Below are 27918 nucleotides of genomic sequence, written 5' to 3' on the forward strand. Positions count from 1 at the left end.
CCAAAGCCAGCCTATGCTATAGAATTCTCTCTGTCTCTCTGTCTCTGTCTCTGTCTCTGTCTCTGTCTCTGTCTCTGTCTCTGTCTCTCTCTCTCTCTCTCTCTGTGTGTGTGTGTGTGTGTGTGTGTATAGAGACAGAGACAGAGACAGAGAGAGGAGGAGGAGGACCAGGAAGAGAAGAAGGAGGTGAGAGGAGATAGGGAGGGAGGGAGGGAGGGAGGGAGGGTGGGAGGGTGGGTGGGAGGGAGAGAATAAGAAAGCAGAGGAGAATAAAACCAAGCAAGGGAACAGAAAACCCCACAAAGCTGAAAGCTGCAGACTCTGACTCCAGCACCTGACAGGCTGGCTCACCCCTCAGCCTCTCCTGGGCTCCTGGCCCACTCCCTCTCCACTTGCACAGAGCAAAACTGGCAAGCTCTGCGAGTTCAGGATCTTTTCTTCGCTCCATGCTATCGTAAGTGCGTGATTTTGGTAGTAGAATAACTTAGACTAGCTGACCCTCTTCATTAAAAAACAAAAAATTAAAAAATTAAAAAAAAAAAAAACAACCTTGAAAATCATCTTCTGTGCACCACTCTTTCTGTCCCTCATGCCCTCCAGAACATACTTAGCTCTGTCTGAACGCAGGGCACTGAGGGGTCTACGATGTGACGGTGTCCAGCGGATGCTGAGCTCCCAGGGTGTCCCCCTCCCTCCAGTCCCCGCCCGGACTGACCCCGCCCCGCTGCCCTGGTCTATTTTGGGCGCACCCGCGGCGGCGGGCGGCGGCGCGGGATCGCTGACAGTCGCGGATCCTGTGACACCTCCCAGCAGTCAGGCACTTGTTGCTCTTGGGACCTGTTGTCAATCTCTTAGCTCGCTTTTCCTTTTAGCCCCCTGCTGGCTCTTGGAGTCTGCTCTTTCCGCGTGACACCTGGGACTCCGATCTCTCAGACATCGCTGTCCTTGCTTGGAGAAATTGATGAGAAACTGGTAGTCTTAAAAAAAAAAAAAAAAAAGAAAGAAAGAAAAGAAAAGAAAACATTAAAAACCGTGCAGAAGCAGAAGAGAGGCCCCCGCTGTGAGCAGGAGCCTGAAGCGCTGCAGAGGTGGCGCCTCTCCGGCCCGGGACCGTGGTCCGGGGCGCCAACGGCATGACGGACTCAGCGACAACTAATGGGGACGACAGGGACCCCGAGATCGAGCTCTTCGTGAAGGTAGGTCGGCATTCGCAGGCCTCCTCCCGGTCTCAAGTGTCAGGACGCAGATCCCTCTGGGACTTGAGACCCTCCCTAGGGAGCGCAGTCCAGCGTCCTCCTGGTCCTGCCGGTGGCCTTTCTGCCTGGGGCTCCCCTGAGAAGGGTGTGTGCATCGATCTGGCAGGTGGCTGTCTTCTTGAAGAGTTAACCCGCAGTCTACCAAACATTGTAGGACAGGTTGAGGTCCAGCATCCTGATCTCAGAGGGAAGAGCTCCAAGGGAAGGGATCTCGGCCAAGTTGAAAGTTGTCTCCAGATATAGGGACAAGGGAATCTGGCTGGAGTAGTAAACTTTTATCTATAGGTGGGAGGGGGAGAGAGAGAGAGAGAGAGAGAGAGAGAGAGAGAGAGAGAGAGAGAGAGAGAGAGAGAGAGAGAGAATGAGAGAATCATCTTTAGCACAACAAAAACAGCATTTTCTAGTACCCACCCCCTCTTGTTTTATTCGGAAGCACTAAAATAAAAGCTAAGGCCACAAAGCTATTTTCTTGCTTTGTGACTTGTAGAGGAGAAAAAAAAAAAATGAACACCCAGTTCCCTGCTGTTATTATCACTGTCGTTATGACTCTACAGGACAGTCTCAGGTAACCAGGGGACCTGTCAGTCATGACTTGGGCTGCTAAGTAACAGCTTCTTGCAGAACCAAATTAAGCCCCCCACCCCACCCACCCCTGCTTCTTGAGCGCTCCAGTGGGCAGTAGCAGACACCAGACAGGAGCTGTATTTTTTTTTTTTTTTTCCTTTTGCAAGCTGCAGGAGGCTTGAGGCAGGTCCGCAGGTATAGGCAGAAACATTTGATCAGCCCTCCTTGCAGGGACACTGCAGAAGCAGAACCCGGGAAACCTGAGGCGGAGGAAAGCAGCCCTGGGCTGGGCTGCAGAGTCACCAGGACTTTGGGGGAGGGGCAAGCTCTACTGCCTGATTACCTAGGGCTTTCACAAAGGGGAATGAAATCTTCTAGTGCCCTTTTTTTGTTTTTTGTTTTTGTTTTTTTCCAAGAATAGAGAGCAGAGTGCTGAAAACACACTGGGTCTAAAGGGGTGTGCACATAACATGGAAGCAGAAAGGTGTTAATTTGCTTAAACCACCTGTTTCTAAACGAGTTGAATAGACTTCAGCAGAAGGACTTAAGTTTGTATAAACCTGAATAACAATCTTTTCTTCTTTGACACTTTTGAAACACACACACACACACTTCATTATACATATTGAATTTTTAATATATATAATCTGTTGCAACTTATTTTATGTCTACAAAGTGATGTTGCTAATCTCCAGGCAGCAGTTTCGGGTGTGCTGGCAGACCTAGGTAAGAACAAGGCTAGATCACCCCCAGTCCGGGCAGGTTGGGGCCATGGGGGTCTGGGTGCCCAGGCCCATAGCAGGGAGGGTGAATGGATGCTGCATTCAGAAAGCCTTGCTGCTTTCCTTGAGAGCCAGTCTTGGACCTTACTCAGATTCCCTGGGAGTAGGAACTTCAAGTGTCAGGTTCCCTGAGAGATATTTCAAACACAAATTGGTTCTTTTGAGCCAAAGGAACCCTTTCCCCTGTGCTAAGCATGGAGACCAATTCTACCTGTGTCTTTGGAATTTCGTGTTGGCAGCGTTCGGAGATTTTGTCTATTTGTACGAAAACGCTTACTCCACAGCTCAAGTGACCCCCCAAAGAATTCTAGAATGCCCATGCAGTCACCCACCTGTTTACTTAAAGAAAAGCAGATAGTAAGAGCCAAGCAGGCCTTTGTGGCTCTGAGACCAGGTTGGTGGCAGAGATGTTTTCGATGCCCATCCTCATTTTTGAGCTTCTGGTTACTGTTATGATCACAGGGGAGACGTAAAAGCTGGGTCAGCCGGGCGGTGGTGGCACATGCCTTTAATCCTAGCACACTGGAGGCAGTGGCCAGCAGATCTCTGAGTTCAAGGCCAGCCTGGTCTACAGAGCAAGTTCCAAGACAGCCAGAGCTATACTGAGAAACCCTGTCTTGAATAACAAAAACAAGCAAGCCCCTGTGTGTAAGGTGAGGGTGCTTATCTGAGCCTCCAATGGTGTCATTATAGGGGAGCAGGATTCTGGCTCACTTGCAGAATCAGACTTACCCCAAATCTGCGGGGCCTCCATTCTGGATTCCCACCAAAAGAAAAGCTTTGGCATCTGGTGCTGGGTAGCAGAGGTGCTTTCTGAAGGGGAGGGTTGGTTGGTTCCTACGAAGAAACTCAGGTAGAGGATGCCCTACCTGGAGCCATGATGTGGGTCATTTTCAACAGCCTGTTAAAGACCACCCCTCCCCAGCTCAGAATGGCACTGGATCTGCCTGTCTAAACTACTGTCCTGTGAGTTTCACAGACTGGGGCTGCCCTGCCATGCACAGTACCCCTCAACTGTGTCTACTGCAGTGATGCAGCAGTGGTACCCGGCAGCGTCCTAGGGCAGGTGAAGCCCTCATTTGTGTCTACTGCAGTGATGCAGCAGTGATACCCGGTAGCGTCCCAGGGCATGTGAAGTGCAGCGAGAGCTTGTCTCACTCGCTGGAGCGTCCCGACTTTCTTTATTCGTGAAGATTATTTCACTCCTATGTAAAATGAAGAAAACAGTTCACTATGACCCACGGGACCTTCTGATATTACAGTCACCGCCATTGGTGAACTGAGGTCTGCTCCCTTCCAAGTAGCTCAGGAAAACAAAAGGGATTAGTGTCACGATGCTACTGAGCAAGCCTGTGCTCAAAAAGGGTGTGGAAAATGCCCTGTCCGAATGCTAAGACGCCAGTACTGGCATATCATGTAGCCCAGGCTAGCCTTGAACTCCCCAAATGACCTTGATTTCCTTTTTATTTATTATTATTATTTTTTACAGTCCCTGGACCTTCGTGTGGTTCTAGGTAGCCGGCCAGAAAATCAGAATATAGTCATCCCCAAGGTCTCTAGTTAATGTGAGCCATGGACAGTTACACTGTCCCCTGCCACTGCATAGCCATGGACCTAGACATGCCTCTCAGTGGCAGCACTGCCAGGACTTCACTGTGGCCTCAGGCAGCTGGGCTGGCAACTCACAACAGGCTATTCCTCTTCTTCCTCGTGTCCCCAGTCCCACCTCCCATCACTAGGCTCAAGCTATTTTGCTTCTCTTTCTTTCCCATCTGTCCCCTACGCACTTGCACATTGTAGTGGCTCCTGCTATAGGTGGGACACATGGCCAGCTGACCTCTGGGTGACTGCCTCTCTCCTTGACACATGGCATGGCAGCAAGTGGGTCTGTAATTGTCTATAGCCTTCTTGTGTGGCCTGACAGCTGGCTAGTCTATGGATGTCTTCCCTTCTCTGCACCAAACGGTGGTGGTGGTGGTGGTGGTGGTGGTGGTGGTGATGGCAGGTAGGGCTTTGGGCATCTGGGAATCTTTTCCTGCCAGCACAGTGTGGCATGGAAGTGGACAGGTCTTGGGATGTCTTCCTTCTCCTGAGCTGCTAGGTTTGATAGCAGACAAGGCTTATTTCCTAATTCCCAATGCTAAGGAATGTGGCACCGTGTCCAATATACATGATAATGAAGATCAAATCTAGGATTTTATGTTTGCTAGGCAAACACTATCAACTGAATTTCATCGTAAGCCTTTTATCTGTTTTTTGTTTATTTGCTTGGGTATTTTTTTTTTGACATTAGGCTCTCAGATGTTACATAAAACCTACACCCAACTCATCCTTCTGCCTCCCTCCAAGAACTAGATGACTCTGAAAGAATTACCCAACTTCCAGAATCTTCTTTAGCCAAAACACGTTTGTAACTAGTAACAGTGATACTAACAATCCATTGCCCAAGCCAAGATACTGGGAGAGAGAAGGGAACTATTTCCAGAGCTTAGCTTGAAAGAACAGATGTGACCAGGATTGTGTGGATATTCGGTCACCACCAACTTGCTGTGCAAGTTCTACAGGGACATAAGGGCAAACGTGCTGTGCATTGACGATGCCTACAGATGCCTTATCTTCCATCTTCCTGTTAGTGGCGGTGCTTGGCGGATCTGTGTGTCCCCGGCTTCCCTTGGAGAGCAGAGGTTTGGCTTCCTCCTCTCTTGCAGGAATATTTTGAGAAAGGGTGAGATCATCTGTAGCTTGGACTTTGATCGTAAAGGGAGGGCACCAGGTTGGAGGAGGAAGTGAGTGTGGTTTGGTGAAATAAAGAATAGAGAGCGAGGGAATGAAAGTAAAACAGAAAGCCATTAGAGGGAACACTCCCGGGACATTCTGAGCAGGCTAGGTCATGAGCGTCCTCCACTCTCAGTCTCACCCTAGATCCAGGATACAGAAAGGTACCAAAGAGATGAGAAATCATGGTGAATAAGTCCCCTACAGTCATTTCTTGAGGCTGGAACTATGAATTCTCAACCTCGGGGCCTGGCATGAGCAAGCCGCTTAGGGAGAGTTAAAATCTCTTGTGACAGGACATGCATCTTGTGACAGGCTGGTGGCATCAGTCCCCTTGGGGCAGAGCCCAGAGCAGTCTTTTCATTGCAACCCTGGGGTGACTCTAGCGTGCAGGCCTTCTGAACAACCAGGGATAGGTGCAGAGCAGGCAGCTTTTGCTAAAGCTGAAGCAGGGTACGTTAAAACCCTCACTGCGTAGTTAACTTGGGGTATAGTGGTCAGGAAGGCCATGGATAGAAAGTGCAACTCAATTAACACGCATTGATGGGCTGGTTAGGAAATCTCTCCACAGAACTCTAGAACAGTCCATGTGTGGATGTGGCTAGTCCAATAGTTATCAACACCGTGTGTGTGTGTGTGTGTGTGTGTGTGTGTGTGTGTGTGTGTGTGGTGAGAGAATAAAACAATCCTTCTGATTGTCTGGTGGAAATGACTAGTTGTTCTCTTTACCAGGAACCCCAAAAGCTCTGACAGGGGAGCAGAGCATCAGTCATGTCATGAGTGTGACCCTCTGGTTTCCAGAACAGGCAGGATGGAGCTTCCTGGTATTCCTGAATAGCCACCATCAGCTGCTGTGTTGTTCTGACTGCCTGGCCCCTTTGGGCAGCTCAGATTAAGCATAAGCTGTTTCATGAGAGGTGTGTGTGTGTGTGTGTGTGTGTGTGTGTGTGTGTGTGCATGTATTCTGGTGAATATGCACATGTGTGCCCATGCATGTGTAGCTCAGAGATGTCTTCTTTGATTCTTCTCTGCCTATCCTTCAAGAAAGGGTCTCTCAATGAGCCTGGAGCTCATCCAGTCAGCTCCAGGAATTTGCTCATCTCTGCCCTGCAGCATGGAGTTTCTGATACGCACTGCACCAGCCTTTTAACCTGGATGCTTGGGGGCCTCAGCTCGCATCCCAAAGCGTGCGGTCCAAGCATTTGTTGACTGAACCATCCCCTCAGCCTTCTTTTACTCTTCCCTTCACGTCACTAGCTACTTGCTTTCTCTTTCTTAATATCCCAGGGTTATGAAAGCTTTTTTTTTTTTTTTCTCAACGAATCTTCTCTGATGATGACTGAATAAGGCACAGATCTATGAGTATAGCAGAATATCATTAGAAATCATTTTATTGATTTGTGTTTAAAGATCGGTTGTGTTTGGTTTTACCCTAGGTCTCTGGGCTATCTAGTCTCAGATTCTTGATTACCCAAACAGTGTTAGGTAAGGGTCCTTTTTGTAGAGTAGGCCATAGGTCAAATCAGACATTGGTTGGCTACTCCCACATGCTCTGTGCCACAGCTGCCCAAGTATGTTTTGCAGGCAGGACAGATTGTAGGTCAAAAGTTCTGTGACTTGGATTGGTATCCACGAGTCTCTTTCGTTAGCCTGCAGAGTATGCTCCTGCACATAGGGGTAGAACATAGGGGCGAATGCTCTGTGTAGACACCAGTTCAGCTTCTCCGTGTTCAATGAGTTGTGTTGATGCAGTCCTCAGCAATGGGGTACTGCTGTCGGTTTTTAAGAGTCTAACCCTTTGTCTTAGCATCATCCTGGGCAGTTTGGGGGGATTTCTGTGGGACCCCCTTGGCTAAGAACTCAATTGAATGCAACCCAGACCATCCACTGGACGTCTCGCTTCGCTACAAGAGATGGCCAGCTGAGACTCCACCTCCTTCATTACTAAGAGTCCTCATTAGAGATCCCTTCATAGATTCCAGAAGGTTTGCACTGCACAAACATATTAACATCTAATATCCATTTACAAGTGAAGAGATACTGTTTTTGTGTTTCCGGATCTGGGTTATCTCACTAGTGATGATATTTTTTATAGTTCTATCTATTTACCTGAAAATTTCATGGTATCACTTAAACAACAACAACAACAACAACAACAACAACAACAACAACTGAGTAATACCTGTAGTGTAAAATTACCACCACATTTTGTTTATCCATTCTTCCACTGAAGGGCATCTAGGTGGTTTTAATTTTATGTTATTAATAGCCACAATGAACATGGGTGAGCAAGTGTCCTTATGGCAGGATGGTATGTCCTTTGGGTATATGTCTAAGAGTGGTATAGCTGGGCCTCGAGGTAGATTCAGTCCCCATTTTTGAGGAATCATCATATTGATTTCCATAGTGGCTGTACAAGTTTGCACTCCCACAAGCAGTGAAGGAGTGTTCTCCTTGATCTACATTCTCTCTGGCACGAGCTGTCTCTTGTGTTATTGATCTTAGCCCTTCTGACAGTTAAGTGTTTCTCAGCCGTTTGAGATTCCTCCATTGAGAGTATTGTGTTTAGATTTGTGCCCCATTTTAAAAATTAGATTATTTGGTTTTTCGATGTCTGGTTTTTTTGAATTCTTTCTATCACTTGGATATTAGTCTTCTTTCAGATGTGGAGTTGGTGAAAATCTCTTCCAATTCCATAGGCTGCCACTTTGTCTGATGGTGTCCTTTGCCTTAGAAACGTTTTAGTTTCACGAGGTCCTATTTATTTGTTGCTAATCTTCGTACCTGTGCTGTTAGTGTTCTGTTCAGAAAGCTGTCTCCCATGCCAATGTGTTTAAAGGTTTCCTCTGCAAACTCTAAGTAAGGGCAAACATCAATGACGAAGACTTTGTACCCCCTTCCCTTGGATGGTACAGGAAGTCATAGCTTACTCTCAGTCACCACTTTGTCTCATTGATGGAGCTGTGGCATAGACCAAGCAGCTGGTCCTCGGGGTAGCCATTCCTAAATCCCAGTCCTCTGATTGGCCTGGCATTTCACCAAAGAGTGGCCATTGTCTAAAGGGTTTGGTTGGTGTCACTAGAGTAGGGGTATCCTCACCCTTCACTGATTCTCAGAGTTAATTCTTTCTGGAAGTTGATCCCTCATTCAACAGAGCTTCCACATGGCTGCTACAGGGAATTCAGGGCTCTGCTCCATTTCCTGATTGCTGGCTCTGGGCTCTGGGAAGAGTCTCCCAGTATCACTTGAGAATTGTTTGTAACTTTGACCCTTTGGGGTGAGAAAGAAGACCTTGAAGTCTGAGCCCTTTGTTTCTGAAGATTTCCTGGTTTGCTCTTCGGATTTCTCCACCCAATTTCCACACCCCTCATAGGTAGGTGCAGAAGCTCTGGGAGAAAACACAAACAGACATGAGCTTCCCAAAGGTGTGGGTGTGGAAAAGGTCTCTTGCCAAACAGGAATCCAGAAGAAACCTGTTCTACATACTGAAGAATTCAATGCCTCTGGCAGACTCTGGGGAAGTTAGAAATGTATATTTTTTTTCCTCGAAAGACGATTTGAGTTCCAAGATGTGAAGTTATTTAAGGACGAATAAGATTTTTCTATCAGAACTGATATAAAAGCTTTATTTGAGAAAGAGAGAGAGAGAGAGAGAGAGAGAGAGAGAGAGAGAGAGAGAGAGAGAGAGAGAGCTCTAGAAGCACCCTCTAGCACTGTTAACAGGGAAAGAGAAATCAAGAGATTTTCCTTAGCACCGCAGTCCTGGTAAACCTTGATGAAAACAGAGGGCCTCAGCCTTGGAGGCAAGGATATTCCTCAGTCCTTTTCCCATTAGACTTAGATTTAGGGAGGTCGAGAGGAGACCCGGGCAACTGTTTCCTTGCAAAGTTATCTACCCTGAGGTCATTTTGTGGTTCATCAAAGATGAAGACGCACTGGCTCAAACCTGGCCAAAAGGGACTAAATGAGCCCATGGGAGATCAAAAGGGCAAAAATGAAAGCCAGCCCCTGCTGGAGCCTGCATCTCACAGGATGTAGGAGGCAAAGGCAAATATGCTCATTAGTGTGACTCCCATGTTGGCCTCAGCTAAGCCAGGAAGGAGAGGAATGCTTTGGCTCCCCCCTCCCCCACATTTGTTCTTCTTTTCTTGTGATTTTTTCTTAGCAATGCAGAAGTGACAAGCAATTTTAAAAGCCAGGCAAGTGGGAGATATTAACTAGGTAAAGAATTTGAGGAGCTAAGCTGTTGGGGCATTTCCGATGATGGATTAAGTGCTCGGCAAAGCTGTTTATGAAGCACCACCTGTGCCAGAGTCTGAAAGCAGGAGGGAAGTAAGGGAGAGGTTCGAAACAGAGCTGATCACAGCAGGCTGGGAGGAACACGCAGTGAGGGAGCGGTAATGCAAACACACCACAGGACGCGACAGGTTGAGGGGTGCAGATGGAGGGACCAGGGTGACCCTGGAAGTAATCTGGGAGGGATTGAGATCCGCATTATTGAATCTTGAGGCATGATCACAACTCAGGATTCTCAGATGGCTTGGATAGGCAAGCAGGATGAAGCAGTTCAGGACCCGGGGTTGTATCAGGCTGTACGGGAACGGGGCTTGCAGGGCAGTGGTTGCTGGTGGAGATAAACCGTAAAGAACAACAGATGAGGGTTGATGTTTAACAGTGCTCCCTTGTGGGCAATGGAAATCACTAGAAGTGTGAGCTCATGGTTAGAAAGACTTATCTGACATGTTGTGTAATGCATTAAGATGGTATTGAAGTCATGGACAGAAGACCTGGATCCTGGTTCTGCTCTACCACGTTGCTCTTCTACACAATGGGATCAGCAACTATAAAACCATATCTTTTTTTTTTCCCTATTTATACTAACCTCTAGAATTCCTCTAGTGTGGTTAGCTCTGAGCAGACAGTCTCAGTCAGAGATTTTGGAGTGTGTGCTGTGTGGACGGAAGAGAAAGAGCTGCTGTTTTGCCATTGCTGCTGTGGGCATGGCCAGGAGAGCAAGGCGAGCCTTGAAGCAAGTTCAACACTGAAGTCTTATTAGAAGTCTTTCTACACCCGAGTAGATTTTAATGGCCGAGGGCGCTGTGGGAGAGTGTGGAAGAGTGTCCGTAAGAGGCCTGTGCGGCACATGAAGAGCATCAAAGCCTCATAGTAACAGGGTGAATTCTTACCTGGGAGATGAGTTGTCAATTGGAAACGATAGCATCACGTGATGTGCTTGACATCACGGTCTACGATGGTGCGCATGTGGTTCACTGAGCGGAAGTCAATTCATTAAGCGTTAAGGTGACTTCCATGCTGAAGCACTATGGATCCTCAGGAAAACTAGGGCTGTGAGGAAGAGAGTTGCTGGGGCATGAAAACAGGGCGATTTCAAAAGAGTTTCATTTGAAACACGGGCGGGGCGATTGTATATAAACCTTCACAGCAGCGCCTGACAACTGAAGTCGACGTCCAGGGTCGTCGGGGTCGGGGCTTTGGATTTGGACGTCTTAGCGCTGTGACTGAAGAACGGCATTCCCCAGAGGAGAGCACATGGAGACGGTGGGAGGAAATACGTAAGGCGCACTAACAGAGGGCGGGAGGAGGAGCGGGTAGAAGAGACGAAGCGACAAGAGGCAGGAAGAAAATAAATGGAACGGGCTAGGTGGGTGACAGGGTTGTGCGAATCAAGGCTGGAAACAAATACCAGGCTGTGTTCCCTAAGATGTAAGGCCTATGGTTGGTTAGGGCTAAGAGCATTCTCTCTCTCTCTCTCTCTCTCTCTCTCTCTCTCTCTCTCGGTTGTTTGGAAGGTAGATGGAGCTGTAAGTAAGGGTTCTAACACAGATGATGGACCAGAGAGCTTATGAACAAAAGAACTGTATTGGTTAGTACTGGGGGAGTTGGAAGTCCAAGATAAAGGCACTGGCGGATTAGATGCCTGGTGAGGGCCTGCCTTCTGGCTCACAATCGGGATATTTGGGTTGTATTCTCAACTGATGGGATGGCCATCCCTAGTGGCTCTCTCCTGACCCAACTTTCTCCTCAAATTCCTGTCTCCTAATGCTATCACCTTCAAGGTAGAGTTTCAATATTTGAATTTGAGGGGAGTGCAGGTCATCCCCTAGCAAGTCACGAGGCATCGTTGAACAATTGAGACATTCCAAGAGAGAGGTGCTTAATTATCTAGCCATGGTTCACCAGCCCCTACGGATGTCACTGAACCGACTGATTATGAAAAGCCACCTGCATAGGGAGGTTTCTGTAGTGTCACGGTCACGGCCACCTATGTTTCGTGTAGTTGGTTTCCTTGAACTCTATGGACCTTACAATAATGTTTGCCACTTCTCTTCATCATTAGGCGTCGATGAGGGAGAACAAACCAAGAATTCAACTATAGACATAGCACAAAAGGTGGAGGAGGGAAAATGTGCACTGAGCAGTGCCTGACAGAAAGCCCATTCCCTGGAATGAGAGGGAGGGAAATCCTTGTCCCAGTTACTGTCTCTTAAGAGGGCAATTTGGGAGGTTGCTATGGAAATAGATGGCTTGTTTGTGCTATATCCTCTCTCCCAGATGTACACCAATGCTTTCTAACACAATCAGTTAGTAAAGGCCCTGAGAACACCACAGGTTAAAAAAAGGGGGGGGGGCAGTCTCAGGTTGTGCTTGCTAGCCAGAACAGGAAAGTCAGGGACTATGGTGTCTTTGGGATTTGTCTCAGTAACTAAAGGAGACATCAATCTGTTGCTGACTGTCTCAAAGGCATCAGCCAGATTTTTCCTGTAGGGCACGTGGGGAATGGTGTGACCCTTGCTCATTATCATTCTTTACCTCGTTCGTTGTTGTTTTGTATGTGGTTATTTTTGAGACTGGCTATCCCAGGTTGGCATCAAACTTTCTATAAACTAAGGATGACTTGGAACTCTGTATCCTCATGTCTTTATTTGCTGAGTGCTGCAATTATAGGCATATACAATCATGCCTGGTTTATGGGGTGCTGGGTGTCAAGAGGCGAGAGGCTGTGCACATTACACAAGTACACTATCAGCTGAGTCACATCTCCAAGGATCTGATTGGCCTGGCAGGATTCTTGTGAGGCTGAGAAAAGCTAAAGGGTTTGCTGGCAACTCATAAAAACTGTATCCTGAAGCACCCTGTGTGACTCACGGGCAGCTCTTCCCCGATAGACCTGATTCCAGGGCCGATAAGGAAATGAGATCTGCATCCCCACCCCTGTCAAGGTCCTAGAAACTTCTGGTAATCCTTCCCCTCACAGGAAGGTACTGGAGGAAACCTTGGGCTAGCCCTTGGAGGCCCCTCCCACATTGGGTCCCTGTAGAGGACAATATGACATTCATATAAGCCTGTACTCCTGAGAAGCATCAAATCCATACCAAGAAAAACTCCAGCACGGGAGATGTACCTTTCATTCCTAAGTAGGGGATAAATGGCTCTTAGTTGGTAAGCGCTTTGGGTCAGAAAAAGTGAGTATGCTGTACAGTCGATGTGGAGAAGGAGGGGGTTAACAGAGTCATCTACTTGATAACAGGCTTAGAAAGTAGGGGAGGCCTGGCTTGCTTGAGGTAGAAGTGAGATGGGGTAAAGGTTGCTCATGCTATTGCCCTCACTTGGGTTCAAGCCAGTAGGGCATAATTCTCTAAAATGGTGATCTCAGCATCTCATTTGAGTACATTCTCCCCTCACCTTGCATGCTTCCTACAAAGGGGTGTACACACCCCCATTTCATTATTGAATATATATTACGTGTGTGTGTTCATTTCATATAGACACAAAGACAAAAGTACTATGTAGGATCCACATGTAAATTTTATTTGAGTATTCTAGTTTATTTCTGCTTCTGTGATGAAATGCAGCCAAAAGCTACCCGGGAGGAAAGGGGCTTTGTTTCAGCCACCAACTCCAGGTTCCAGTTCATCACCGTGGGCAGATCAAGGCAGGAGATCCAAACAGTTAGTCACATCACACCCACATGTACTTAGCTCAGTCTCTCTACACTTACACAATTCTGGACTCTCTACCTAGGGAATGGTGCTTCCCCTAGTGGGCTGAGTCATTCCACATCAATTAACTTAATTGACACAGTCTCCTATAGAAAAATCCATTGTATGCCATCTTTTATTAAGGCTCACTTTCCAGGTAATGCCAGGTTATGGCCAACTAACAATTAAACCTAACAACCCTAGACTATATACTTTTCTCTTGAGATTTGAGGCCCTAAGACTTGAAAGTCAACATCTACATAGTATTTGGAATACACCCTTTGCACAACAATTGGTATTGCTATCATACCTTTGCACATGTATCTCTCTATCTCACATATTTAACACATATTTGGGTAATGGGGCAAGACAGTGGTGATCAGAAAAACTTTTTGTGAGGAGGGGGTTATGCTTCCCGCCATGTTGTTGGTTGGAGCTGGTAGCTTGTGTGTCTTCGTCTCTAAACTAAAGGAATTGAATGAATTGATGTCTGACGTTTCCTTTAGCTCTGATAACTTGATCCTTTTATTCTCCAGCACACTGGATCTCATCCAGGGCTTGGTGAGAGATTCCAAAAGGATTTACAAGATTCTTGCTGAAGGGGCTGAGCTCTTATGGCCGAAGTCAGGGTCAGCGAGTGTTCTGTTAAAAGAGGTCCCACCGTAAATATTTCAGGCTTTATAGGATACCACTGTCTCTGTCCAAAGGCATAAGGTACCCAGTTCTGTCACTCTAGCATGGGGACAACCACGGACAACATGCAAATTAACAGGCACACCTGTATTCTAATAATACTTTATTATCCTGTCACCATGAGCTGACCTCTAACTTACTCACCCAACTGGAATCCTGTAGAATATGTACAACTGAATTTGCATTGAGCCTGATGTGGTAGCCAGAGCTGTGGGCATGGTCTTCGCTGTCACCCTGCAGGACAGCTGATGCTTTCAATGGAGGTGTCCAGGCACACCTGTCACTCCTTCATAAAAACCTCAAAAAACGATGAGGCAAACTCAAAAGTGAATAATGGGTTGGATGATTCAGAATTCCTTAGAAAATGTTTCTGTGTGAATCCAGGTTGTTATTACTCCGCCCCCATTTTCCATTTGGTGCGAGTCACATGAGGTATGACCCTTTGCTACCAGGCTCCTGACAAGGATTCTGAGGTTGTAGTCAGAGTGTGGTTGACTGTAGGTGGTCCAGACTCATTCTGGGATTCTACCACTCCTAACATCTCCCTTCCCTGCACTCGGGCTGACAAAACTTTTGTCCAGTGATCCCTTTGGCCACATGTTGCTGGCATATGCTGTGTGTCCGGTTAGCCCATAGGTGTTAGGACATAGCTACCTGGCACACACACGCACACACACACACACACACACACACACACACAAAATGTAGCATGCCCTCCCACAGATAATGTGGTGCAAAACCCTCACCCTCCGACCAGTGTAGAACCTTGGATGAGACAGGCAAGCCTTCCAATCAGCCAAGCCCATCTGTAGGACCCCAGACAACTGTTCAAAAAGCTGAATTTCTTGAGAAAGGACATCATTGTCCTATGAGGTCACATTTTCTTAATGGTAAACAGTTGGGGTGGTTTCTCTTGACTTCTATGTGCCCTTGACCAATCGCTTGGGAATTTTTTTCAATTATGAAATAGATGGAACTACATTCCTCACCCTGCAACATGCTGGCCTTGATTCAAATTGTATAAATTTGAAGAATCCACTTAAAGTCGTTGGATTTTGTTGATCTGCACTGACTAAAGTTTATATAAGCCAGTTTCACTGTGCATGAATATATGAGGGTGTGTACATAATATCTTCATATTTAAGCATTTTTCATCACTGTGATTTGTTATGGTTTGACAGAAATTTTTTTGGGTCAACATACTGTAATAAAAAGGCAGTTTAACTCATTACTTATATGTCTGTATTTTAAACATTGACATTCACAGTGAACAGTTTTTACCGCCTCCCGTCACCACCACCAACATCTTAGGCCCAGTTTGTCTCCATGAATTAACTGTCTTAGACCCATTTCTTTTCTGTTCCTTTATCTGGGGTTCCACCTATGGTTTGCAATAAGGATTCCTTGATCATTATTTCTTTATGGTTAAAAAGTATAAATAGAATATTTTTGATTCTTCCATACTCTATTATTTACAAACTCCTACTTTGAGTGCATGAAAATATTTCATTAGAAGATTTAAAACCAAAAGTAATTTTATAACTCCAGTAAATTATATGGAAAGCTTTTTTAAATGGACCAGATCAGCAAAGAGTTATGCATTAGTGAATGTATGGAGAGAGTGGTTGGACAGGGGCTTGCTGTAGAAACAATCTGTGCATTTAGCCCTAACACATAGGAGTTGGCATGGGGTAGGTGTTGCAGTCTTTAGGAAATCAGTTTCCACACACCCAGGACATTAATCTTCCCCTTTGCTTATGTGTTCTCCGTAAAGTAAGCATATGTGCTTCTGTGAAGATTTCATCAAGGTTAGAAATAGGCTCAAATGATGCTATGTTTTTCAAAGAGCCGTGGTTACTCAAAGGATAAAGGGGGGAGCCTTCTTTTCTGCATCTTATGATTGATGCAGTTTGTGCAGGATTTGGAGTCTTCCACTCTCTGATTTTTGTCACAAGCTGGAAGACATACAAAGGCAGGGACTTCTGTGTCCACATCCCTATAAGCTGACGTGGAGCTAAATATTTCCAAGATGCTTGGAGAATTTCTCAAAGACTGATCATTCCATTAGCAGAAATCTTTCCTATCCTGATGATGAGAGTTAAAAATGTTAAATATGCTTGCGATTCTCTGTGGTCCTAAATGAATTCGATTTGTAGACGGGGGAAAGGATATGATCAAAAATATATTGTGTAAAATGTTTTTAATCAAAATTTTTAAATGTCCACACTTCATAGTTTGCAATGACAGTGTAAAAATTAGAATCACAGAAAGTTTCCTCTTACAAACGATCATATGGTTTCTGCTTACATGGACTTGTAAAAATGTCTTCTGAGATTAGGAAAGCAGTCCATACCCACTGAGCTGAACAACTTGGCTGGGACCTTCTGGCCTTCCAGTTGCTACCATATGATTCAGGCAAGGAACAGAAACCAGGGCTGCTCTCTGAGGCAACTGTTAGTGGTAGAGGCTCCTCCACGATGCCATTGTCTCCTTCCAATTGGTTTCTCTGTGTGTGACATACAGATGTGGACAGCTGCGCAGATAGCCTATGTCTTCTCAGAAAGGGACAACACTGTGAATACAATTTATTCTCATGAGATTAAAAACTCACTATTTTATATGGAAATAGCAAGTACACATCACAAACACCAATGTATATATAGTATATCTATGGTCTTAAATCATCATGGTAGAGGTTAGAAGAAAGCCTTTAAAAGTTATTGAAAAGATTCGGAGGTGAAAAATGCTAATGGAGTATTAGAAGAGCCATTCTGATGCATTCATGTTCATGTAGCTGGGCACACACATGTGCAACACATGCCTGAGCTTTTAGGTGTGAACATACGCTAGGTCCACCTAGAAAATTAAATCATGTCTTGACAGGATTGATTTTAGCATCCCTTCCAAACGCGTCTGCAGTTGTAGCCTCCTGGGAAGCACTTGCTTTCCCTCTCAGGTGCCTATTTACAGTCTGACTCTGCATGTGCCTGCGAACGGCCTCTTCTCGTCTGGATTCAGACATCCATGTCTCGCACAGTCTTCAGGCACGGTCTGTACTTGCCATATTGTCTGGAAAGGCTGACTGTTAGAAATGAGCACAGCCAATCGTTTACCTCTGCAGACATCTACCAAGCACTGTGAGTGTGTGTGTGTGTGTGTGTGTGTGTGTGTGTGTGTGTGTGTTCTTGTAGTATATCTCATGGTGTCCAAAGATGGCGACCAGGGTGCCTGGGCTGGGAATCTCAGGACAGAATGGACCTTAGAGATATGTATACTTTTGTGCTGTTGATGGGTAAGAGCTGACTTGAATTGGGGGCAAGAAGGGCTTTCAGTGCTTCCTCTGAAATTCAAGATACATTGCTATCCTTTTGATTTTTTATCCCTGTGTTCATCTTTCTCCTTATTAACTGCTTTTCCTATGACTTTACCTTACTTTGAGCTTGACTACATCAGTTTGAACACCATGATGATACCCTCAGAGTATTCAAAACGTACCAGTGTCTCATTAAGGAAAAGAAAGTATAAAGCAACCCTTTCATGTAATTTGTCTAAGAGTGAACCCAGATTTGAATTTTCCACTTTCTCTTTAACCGTGCCATCTGTTGTTTTTTCTGTTTGCCTGTATTAGTGTGGATCTGTGCCTGCCTGAACGCTGGCTTATGAGTCTGTCCCTGTGTCTGTGTATCCCGGTGTCTGTGTGTCCCCAAAAAAAGGCTTTGCTCTCTGTTCTACTGACATGCACACAAAGTATCACATGGAAAAGAACTGGGATACTTCATAGAAATCTTTAACAGAGTTTCACAAGGGATAAAGTCACTGACTCCAACTGACTCCAACTGGCTAGATAATAAACAATATTGCAAATATCATTGTTTATTAAGAAATAGCTATATGTGGCTTTCAACATTTTATCACATATTTTCATTGTATAAGATTATTTTAAAGCTGCATTTGCTTTTGTCCCAGCATTTATTATAATAACATGGTTTAGGAGCACGGAAGAGTATATAACTTAACATTATAGTTCTGCATTGTTTTTGTTTGTTTGTTTGTTTTTTGTTTTTTGTTTTTTGTTTTTTGAGACAGGGTTTCTCTGTGCAGCCATGGCTGTCCTGGAACTCACTTTGTAGACCAAGCTGGCCTTGAACTCAGAAATCCGCCTGCCTCTGCCTCCCGAGTGCTGGGATCAAAGGCTTGTGCCACCATCACCCGGCTCTGCATTGGTTTAAAATATAAAGGTTGATTATGTAGTAAATCCAAGACAAATAAGTTTACTACATTGGTCTCTTAAAGGCAGGTTAAATAAACAGGCCAGGTACACAGTAGGACAGCAACCTCAAGTTGTTTTATTAACTCTGACTGTGAGGTCCAGCAAATGTTCCAAAGAGTATAAGAGAGATTTGTGCTGTGGTGCATTTCCATATTTGAAGATTCTTTAGTTACTTTTATTTTACGAGTATAATTTTTTTTCTCTGTGTGCAAGTCTGTGCACTATGTGCATGCAGTATCCTCACAGGCCAGAAGAGGGCATCTGTTTCCAAGTCTGGAGTTACAGAAGTTTGTGAGCTGCCACGTGGATTCTTGAGAATAGGACCCAGGTCCTCTAGAAAGAGCAGCCTTTGTTCTTAACCACAGAGCCATCTTCTCAGCCCCAGGTTAAGTACTTTCCGGAAACAGATTGCACAAAGTCTATAACACAAAATTAAAATGTAATCTTTAAAGATCCTTTAAAAAAATCACAGTGTCAGTTAATATCTATTTCTCCAGCCTGGCAAGCGTCAGTAGTGAACTCTTTGTGCACGCTATCCTCTTCCATCTTATACAGACCCTCTGCTGACTCAGTCTCTGGCTCCTTGATACAGTATTCTGCCTTATGGGGTACCCTGAAACTTCAGCTAAGGACTCCACTCAGAAGCCGTAAGATCAGGATGTCTAGGGTGGGGGTGGGGGTTGAACTTTAGTATTTCTTCCAAGCAGCACTGTGATTCTAAAGGCATTCGGACTGGCCATCAATGTCATAAGCCACTGAGGCTCCAAACCACTGAACATCATAGCCTGTTCAGGAGCATTACCTCATCACGAACCTCCAGAGCTCTACTCAGAAGCCTGAGAACCCCAGAGTAGAAAAGGAAACCCCATCTGCTGTTGCCTTCAAACTAGCTCTGTATGCAGAAGCCCTTCTCTCCAGACACCAGTTCCTGACTTGGAAGCACTCCTCCTCCTTCTTCTTCTTCTTCTTCTTCTTCTTCTTCTTCTTCTTCTTCTTCTTCTTCTTCTTCTTCTTCTTCCTTTTCCCTATTAGAATACATCTTGGGATTTAAAAAAAACAAAAAAAACAAAAAAAAAAAAAAAACAAAAAAACAAGGCCATTTCTGATTGGCCCATGCTCCTTACACCCTCTTCTGTTTCAGTTAGTATCATGCTGGTCTTCAATGCTACTTTTCTGTATGTCTATGGCTGCGGAAATGTAAAGAAAACCCCACAGTTTTGTTTTGTTTTGTTTTTCCTTTTTTCCACTTGAATTGTACAGCTACCATGTAAAAGCTTGGACCTTTATAATTTGATCTTGAAAAAAATATCTAAAGTCAGTTTGAGGACAGGGAAATGGTCAACAAAGACCAGATTCCGAAGAGGGGATGATGGAGAGAGAGAAGCTCAAGATGGTGAAATGGAATACTCTGTGAGTCCTCCATGTGTTCTGAGCAGCTACTGCGGGCGAGGCACAGGGCACTAGGTGAAGGACATGGTCGCTGAGCCCAGTGACATCACTCTCCATGAGGCACGTAGAGCATCAGTCAGGGGTCAGGCTATGTCAGGCTCCCTCACAGAGTCCTTGGAATAAGCGTGACTTAGTGTACACACGATGCCAAAGACACTGACTGGTACTTGGTGACTGCCCAGTTCATATGGAATTTCATTATTGTTTTGTTTGCACACATTCCTGTTACATCACCTACAAAGCTCTGTAGCATTTCTTTTTTTTTTTTTTTAAATGTTTTAAATGAAATAGAAGTACACCCCTTTCTCCCATTCCTTTCCTTCCTCCAGGTTCTCCCAGGTACCTCCTTCCAACTCCTCTCAGGTCTATCCCACACTTTCAAGTTGAAGCCTCTTTTTCTTTGCTTTTTATTATAGTGTGTGTGTGTGTGTGTGTGTGTGTGTGTGTGTGTGTGTGCGCGCGCACGTGTGCGTGCGCACACACGCGCATGTGTGTGTATGCACAGATATATAAATGCAACCTGCAGATTCTGGTTTTGTTGTTTACGTACACTTTGTTTAGGGACGACCCACTCTCCATTAGACAACCAATCAGGGGTTCGCCTGGGGAGAGACTGGTTCTCCCAGCAGTCACCAGTTGCCTGGTTCTTTGTTTAAGGTTGGGACCCTGAGAAATTTCCTCCTTCCACTTCAACGTGTCCGTCGATACTGCCAACGTTCAGCTCCTGTTTATGCAGTTGTTCTAGGAGCGACTGTTTCACAGTAGACCTCCTGGTATTCTGGCTCCTATAGTCCTTCTGCTTTATTCCTTGAAAAAGCACACTTTTCAGCATTTTATCATGTGTATGTGTATGCATGTGTGTGTTTGTGTATGGTGCATGTGTGTGTGCACATGTATGTACATGTTCGAATGTGTTTGGGTGCTTGCCTATCTATCTATCTATCTATCTATCTATCTATCTATCTATCTATCTATCTATCTATCTATTATCTATCATCTATCTATACATATACATATGCATATGCATGTACATATACATCTACATATACGCATGTGTGTATATGTGTACAGTGCATGTGTGTACATGCTAATGTATGTTTCCATACGTGCTTGTATGTTGTGTGTGTGTTTATACTAGAGAGTGTTTTCTTTGGTTACTCGCCACCTTCTTTTTGAGAAAGGTTCTCTCAGGAAACTTACTGCTCCCAGAGTCAGCTAGACTGTCTGGCCAGCAAGCCCCAGAAATTCTCTCTCCACCCGCCTGTTCAGCACTGGTGTTTCAGGCTCACACTGGCACACCCACCCCTTCATCCATTTTATCTTAAGTCAACAAAAAGCCTCTGAGCACTTTCAATGTCCCCGACTGTGGCTGTGCTAGACTCAGACATGACAAACATGAATCAGTGTCTGCCCTTGACCTGACCAGACTTCCACACCAGCCTCTTACTGTTAGGCAGGGCACAGAAGGGGGCCTAGATGAAGGCCAGCGAGCAAACTTCAGACAGGAGGCTGCCACTTGGAGCTGAGGAAATGTTGACCCGTTTCATAGGCATCTGGCTTTGCGATGGAGTCTTGGAAAGGTCAGGGTGGGTGACACAAACAATTTCCAACACTGTTTCTTTGCATCAGTAACTGCTTGGGCCTCACCTACATCTTTAGCATTTAATCTTCATCTTATACTATATACTCTCTAAAAACTCGTTGGGAATACCGAGAAAGGGATACTTAGAGGATGGAGGTTAACAGCTGCAATTCTTGGATGTGTCCCTCAAAGCCCCAGGGATCAGGACTGGAGATACAGCTCAGTGGTTAGGAATGCTTGATACTCTTACAGAAGACTGGAGTTCTGTACCCATCCACCCAAGTCAAGCGGATCACATCCATCTGTAACTCCAAATCCAGGGAATCTGCCTTTGTCTTCTGGCCTCCACTGCACTTATGTGCAGATTTGTGCACACACACACACACACACACACACACACACACACACACACACACTTAAAAATGAAATGTATCTTTTAAAAAAGGTAGGTGTTGCCTGTGTGGTTGCATGAGAAGGGGGGACCCTCGAGAGGTATTCGTCCTTGAGGGTTCTTCTCTAACAATCAAGATGCAGTTCAGCCCTTCTGCCTTCTGTAGCTAACATACCAAAGCCCTGTCTTGGGAACAGCCAAATACCTTGGCATTTTTTCACGACCTCATGATTGTGAAAAAATAAATTCTTTTCTTTATAAATTACCCAGCCTCAAGGTGTTCTGTTATAGCAAAATAAAGTGAACTATGACATCAGCACTCAGTGTTCCCAAACCAACAGAGTTATCTGGAGAGTGAGGAGGAATGGTGTTCAGTGGGAGGGAACAGTGCACCAACAGCATAAAAACGAGGGTATAGGGAAAGGCCTTGGAGAAGCACACTTAGGCTGTGCAGGTATACTCAGCAATGGTCATTAAAGCCAACAGACAAATTATATGACATTTGGCATTTTTGAGATCCTGGGACAGGGTCTAGAGACTATGGCTTATGTTTGCCATTAACTTCATTGTGAAACTCTGAGTGTCTCTCCATTGTGATGGCCAGGATGCTCTAAAAAGCTGTGACCTGAACAGCTCATCTCCATAGACATCAGCTCACACCACAGTACATTCTTCTTCAAGGCCAGCAGCTAGTCAGAGAACAATCTGAAGGAGTTGCTTCTCTCCTTCTACCATGCGGGGTCCAGCGATTAAATACAGGTCATTAGGTTTAGTGGGAAACACCTTTCCCTCTCAGCCATCTTGATGGCTTGAGAGAGTATGGGTATCCTTTCATATAATGGGGTTTGTTTTGTTTTGTTTTGTTTTTAGTATGTTTACCTATAGCCTACTTGGAAGGATGACTATTATCAATCACTTTGGTTGTTGCTATGAGCAAACTCACCTGCAGGCATACAGAGCCTAGTGTAGTTGCTTCTACCATACTTGGCTCACTGGGGGCTGGTTCGTCATGCTTTTCCAAAGGACAAGGGGGCAAAAAGTCAAGATGAAGGATTATTTTGCTTACTTTTGGTAGACATTTCTGTTGCTGTCTCTTTAATATGGTGACCCATGACTGGAATGAAAACTTGTGCCTTCAACATGAGTGGAAACCACTTAAAAAATAATCTCGGGACACTGGTGTCACCTGCAATGAAACCGTAGGCCAGGCTTTCAGATGAGTGCAGAGAATGGCCCACTTGTGTTTGATCTTAACAGACCTCTATTTGTAAAACATACTACAGCCTGTAGAGAATGTTTGGATAACCTTATAAGTTACATTCTTCACATTTATGTCCACATGACCTCCTGCACAGATGGAGAAACATTTCAGGGAGGGGACCTTCTTTCCCAAGGTGCTACAAGTCACAGGAGAAGCTTTAATTCCAAGCTCCCAGTCTAAACTCCTCTCCCACAGAAGATGACAGGTGTGTGAATGGAGATGTCACTGGAGAGAACTCATGATGTGAGCTCTGAGTGCATCTCAGTCTAGACCCATCCATACTCCAGGATATAACCCTGGAGTCAAACCCCGGCCACCTGCGGATGCCATTCCTCAAACCACTAGCCTGGGGCTAGTCCTTTGGATATTGCCTTAGGAGTTCAAGGTACTCAGTGGAAGCCACACAAAATCAACAGTCAGAACCAGTGAGACAGGATCCGCTGGAGTCTGTGGCTGATGAGGAAGAGGAATGGTCCAGGTAAAGGTGGGTGTGGCTTACCCTGGGCTCTGTCTACTCTTACCTCACTTTCAGAATAGAAGCAGGGCAGACAATCCTTGTAAAATGGTTTTGTTTAAAAAAAAATCCCATAGAGATTAAACTGTACTATCTGATACACTTGCTGGCATTACACTTTGTGGTATTGTAAAGGAAGTACCCAAGACATTGACTCAAAGTGAGGTGGGTACAGTGGTAAGTACAGAGAATGACATGAATCTACTGATCTACATCCCAAACTCGGGTTTTGTTGTCCTTTTTTAAAAAAGTAATGTTTTCCCCAAAATACAAAACAGCCTGCCTACTTCATAGAAGCAATACCAGGAGCCCACGGTGGCTAAATACTAGCATATTTATAGAACATACCACTTATGCTGAATGCTAGGAGAAGCTAGAAGGGTGTTGTGACTGCAAAGAGTGGAACAGTTGCCTCAGGTTTAGTGTATAAGCATTTGATCCGAGCTCTTAGGATGGGTCAACCTGTAAACTATTGGAAGGAGGAATTCCAAGGTAGGAAGCCAGGACCTCGGTTCAATGGAACACTTGGGATGGACCACCTACCCCTGAGGACCACAATTCAGTGGCCTCAGAAGAAAGGGACTCAAATCAAAACATACTTAAAGCTCATAACTTAACTTTTCCTTTATCATTGAGAACATCACACATTTATATAATGAACTATGACCCTCTAGAAGCCCATTTCCTTTCTCTGATTGCTCCAAATGCTCCCCACAATATATCCACTCCCAGGTCATTACAGAACCCTGCACCCGGCAATGCCAGCCTGTCAGGGAATGTATGACCAGTAGTGCAATGGTGGCATGAAGGGTGATTAACTGCCTTCTGACTGGCTTTGAGGCCTGATGCACAGGAGAGGTTTCGTGTGTCATACTGTGACCCCTTCTGTCTTAATTCACACTTCTTCAAGACTCATGGCGCTCTCTTCTTTCCTGATCCCCCTTGAAGTACCTACCATATGTTGTCCCACTAGTGTCTCCTGAAAGCATTTAGCCTGTCTGCCTCATAGGCTCATGGCTGGGAAGGAGCGAATCCTCAGGAAGCCACACCTCAGACACCTACTGATCTGATTTAGGTGGCACTTTCAAGAAACATTGGGATTCAATGATAAGTTAAGAGTTTGGGGTGGGGCATTGGGATAGAATGAAGGTATTCTTCACATGAGAGGAATGTTTTTAAAGTCACACCATTTGGGCTATTTTCCCTAGCCATCTTGACAGACTAACGCAGTCCCTTAAGACCATAAATGCTGTGATTATAGCCGTGTCTTAGTCAGGGTTTCTATTCCTGGACAAACATCATGACCAAGAAGCAAGTTGGGGAGAAAAGGGTTTATTCGGCTTACATTTCCATACTGCTGTTGATCACCCAAGGATGCAGGACTGGAACTAAAGCAGGTCAGAAAGCAGGAGCTGATGCAGAAGCCATGGAGGGATGTTCTTTACTGGCTTGCCTCCCCTGGCTTGCTCAGTCCACTCTCTTATAGAACCCAAGACTACCAGCCCAGAGATGGCACCACCCACAAGGGGCCCTCCCCATTTGATCACTAATTGAGAAAATGCCTTACAGCTGGATCTCATGGAGGCATTTCCCCAACAGAAGCTCCTTTCTCTGTGATAACTCCAGCTGTGTCAAGTTGACACAAAGCTATCCAGTACAAGCCGTAATGCAAAAATGCAGCTAATAGATTCCTCTCAGATTTATTCTCACGATGAATAAATCAGAATACTTTTTCTCAGTTCTCTCTCTATATAAAGTCACCGTGGGCACATCATGTTCCTTCCTTCAGAAGACCCAGTAGCATAGCAGAAGTCAAGCCTGAGAGCATCTATCAACAGCCAAGGGCAATGGAAGATAGTGTTGCATGTTGAGTTCTAAAAGAGAAGCAATGGCTCCTGCCAGGGCAGCTATCATGAAAATTTTTAATAGAGTCTCAAGATTAACCAATGTCTCAGGAAGCCAATGCTTTTTGTAGAGATTCCCACCCACAAGCTTACTTAATGGGATCACATGCTTGGGTAAAGACTACAGGATGGCTCATGTTACTATTCTCAGCATCTCCCCGACTGCCAATGGTGGAGTAGATCTCTAGTTTCATGGGCAATGCAAGAGCCACACTGACTTTCAAGAGAGACTCAACACCGAACTCAGACTGCATATGAACAGTGTGTGGAAAATGACTCAGGCTAAAGCCACTCGGGAGTTTAGCATGACCAGTTCGGCTCCAGGGTCATCTCTCCTTTCAGAAGCTTGGCTATATTGAGCTAGGTCGTACCATCTAGGTGACTCCCTGGGGCTTGAGTCACGGAGGATGACAGCGAATAGTACATCTTCTTGGTCCTGTGCCTGGTGAATGAGCAACTGGAAGAGCCAGAAGGAGCCCCACAGCTTCCATGGATTGCAGTAGGCTCTCAAGGACCAGGGACCTCATGCTATTAGTTATTTAGTAATTTTTCTTGTGATAAGATACCTAACCAAAGTAACTTAAGGTACAAAGGCATTGTTTTTCCTTGTAGTTTGAAAGTAGTACCCATCATAACATAGCAGGTATGATGTGGACATTTGAGGACATATGAGATCGGGTTGTGTCTTCAACTGGGAACAAAGAGTGATGATTTTTTTTTTTTTGCTTAGTTTTTTTTCTCCTCTGTTCAGCCTGGGAGACCAGCAGATAGGAGGCTGTCACCCATATGTAGGGTGTGCCTTTCCACCTCAGCTAACCCCATCTAAAAATGTCCCTCATGGTGACTTGCCTCCATGGTGTTTCTAGGTCCTATCAAGGTGACAATAATATTAACAATCACAATCTCATTATAAAACAAAAAAAAATCAATGAAAAGGGCATTTTTTGTCATCTTTGACCACCTACACACACACACACACACACACACACACACACACACACACACACGCATGGGCATGCGTGCATAGTATCTAAGACACTATAGAACTCCAGGGCTCCAGAGAACATAGTCTAAGCCTTAATTCTAGCCCATACTAATCATTTATAGATTTATAATTAATGCTACTGTTCACGCTAGGCGGAAGTTTTATGTCTGAGACCATAGACTAATAAAGGGCCAATAGCGGGTTCTCTGAGTTCCAGAAAAATGTTCCTTGCCTTTGAGGTGGCCTTGAGGATTCCAATCTCATATTTCTCTTACACCAAAGAATACAGCAAGTTGTATGGGGGGAGTCACTCACCTCTCAAACTGGACATGTGGAAGAGAACCTACTGAAGGAGTTATTTACAAAGGTACAGACAGAATCCAGCAGACTCAACAGCAGAGAATAGAGAGATTTACATGTGAGGGCAATAGCAGGGTTTTTTAGACTTAAACCATTTCATTAAACCCAGGGAGAATGGACATGACCTTTGGCCAAGGGGTGCAGCCAATGCAGAGTGGTGTGGAGAGCCACAACAACAAATACTTCAACTTCATGTTCCTAAGAGCTCCCGTTCTGCTCTGATGCCCGGTCACATCCTCTGCAGCCAGAAAGCAGGGCTTCCTTTGATGTTGTCCCCACCATCAGCCTCCTAGAATCCAGAGTGCGTGTGGAAATAGGATAGGGAGCCATAGTGACAAAGATCTCCCATGCTACGGCCTAGGAAGGAGCCATGACTGCACTGTAGAAGGCTTACAGAAACATTCCCAGAGAGAGCCTGTTGTTTACAGAAAGCTAATAAAGACATCACAAGAATGCCAAGCATTTTAATCTCTAGCTCTCTTGTTCTTGTGACAGCCATGATAAATTCTCACCTGATCATTCCAACGTGTAAGACTCAACAGCCAAGTTTATGCCCCAGACGTAATGCGTGGCTTCTCTCAGTGCTGGGTCTCATGCTTGCTGAGTCTATCTTTCCATTTCCTGCCTCACTGTCTAAGGGACATCCGCAGCGAACAAACAGATCACAGATTGCAGAGGAGCCAGGCTCGATTCTCTTTCTCACATGCTTTCTGGCTCCACCTCGGATGCCCTTCTTCATTCTCTTGTTTGGACTTCTCTCTTGATAGAACTCTCAAGAGCACTAGTCTGTCAATGGTATCTTCATAGCTCCGTATGTGTGGCACCCAGAAATACATGCCATCCCATAGTTTCCTAGTAAGAATATTAATGATGCTGTACCCAGACCTTCTCTTTCGTTCTGTGCTTCTGCATGGGTTTTAGATCTGCAGGGACCAGGATGTAAAAAGTCCCATTTGTCAAGCTCAAGATCTCACAGATCTATTGAGAATTATGGACTCTCGTTGAGTAAATGCTAGAAAGAGCCCAGGTTTTCTGTTTTATTCATATTCCATTTCCCTGGAGCTTTGGTTGTTCCCCTGTACAGCCCATAAACAAAGGCATCTGACCTCAGTCATTGAAGGTGAATTTAAGT

The 27918-nt window shown here is 45.2% G+C and overlaps 1 protein-coding gene across 2 annotated transcripts in view; it reads left to right on the forward strand.

The window, feature by feature from the left end:
• Nucleotides 1-27918, forward strand: part of Clic5 (chloride intracellular channel 5) — a 141054-nt gene that overhangs the window by 48765 nt on the left and 64371 nt on the right. The window contains exon 1 of one of the 2 annotated variants that reach the window (XM_021218250.2): nt 782-1196. The exons of the other annotated variant lie outside the window; for it this stretch is intronic. Within the exon in view, the coding sequence (XP_021073909.1) occupies nt 1134-1196 (63 nt within the window). The 5' untranslated portion in view covers nt 782-1133. Of the gene's footprint in view, nt 1-781; nt 1197-27918 lie in introns of those variants that run through there. 2 annotated transcript variants of the gene reach the window in all.

This window comes from Mus pahari, chromosome 18 (assembly GCF_900095145.1).
Source record: "Mus pahari chromosome 18, PAHARI_EIJ_v1.1, whole genome shotgun sequence".
NCBI classification, from domain to species: Eukaryota; Metazoa; Chordata; class Mammalia; order Rodentia; family Muridae; genus Mus; species Mus pahari.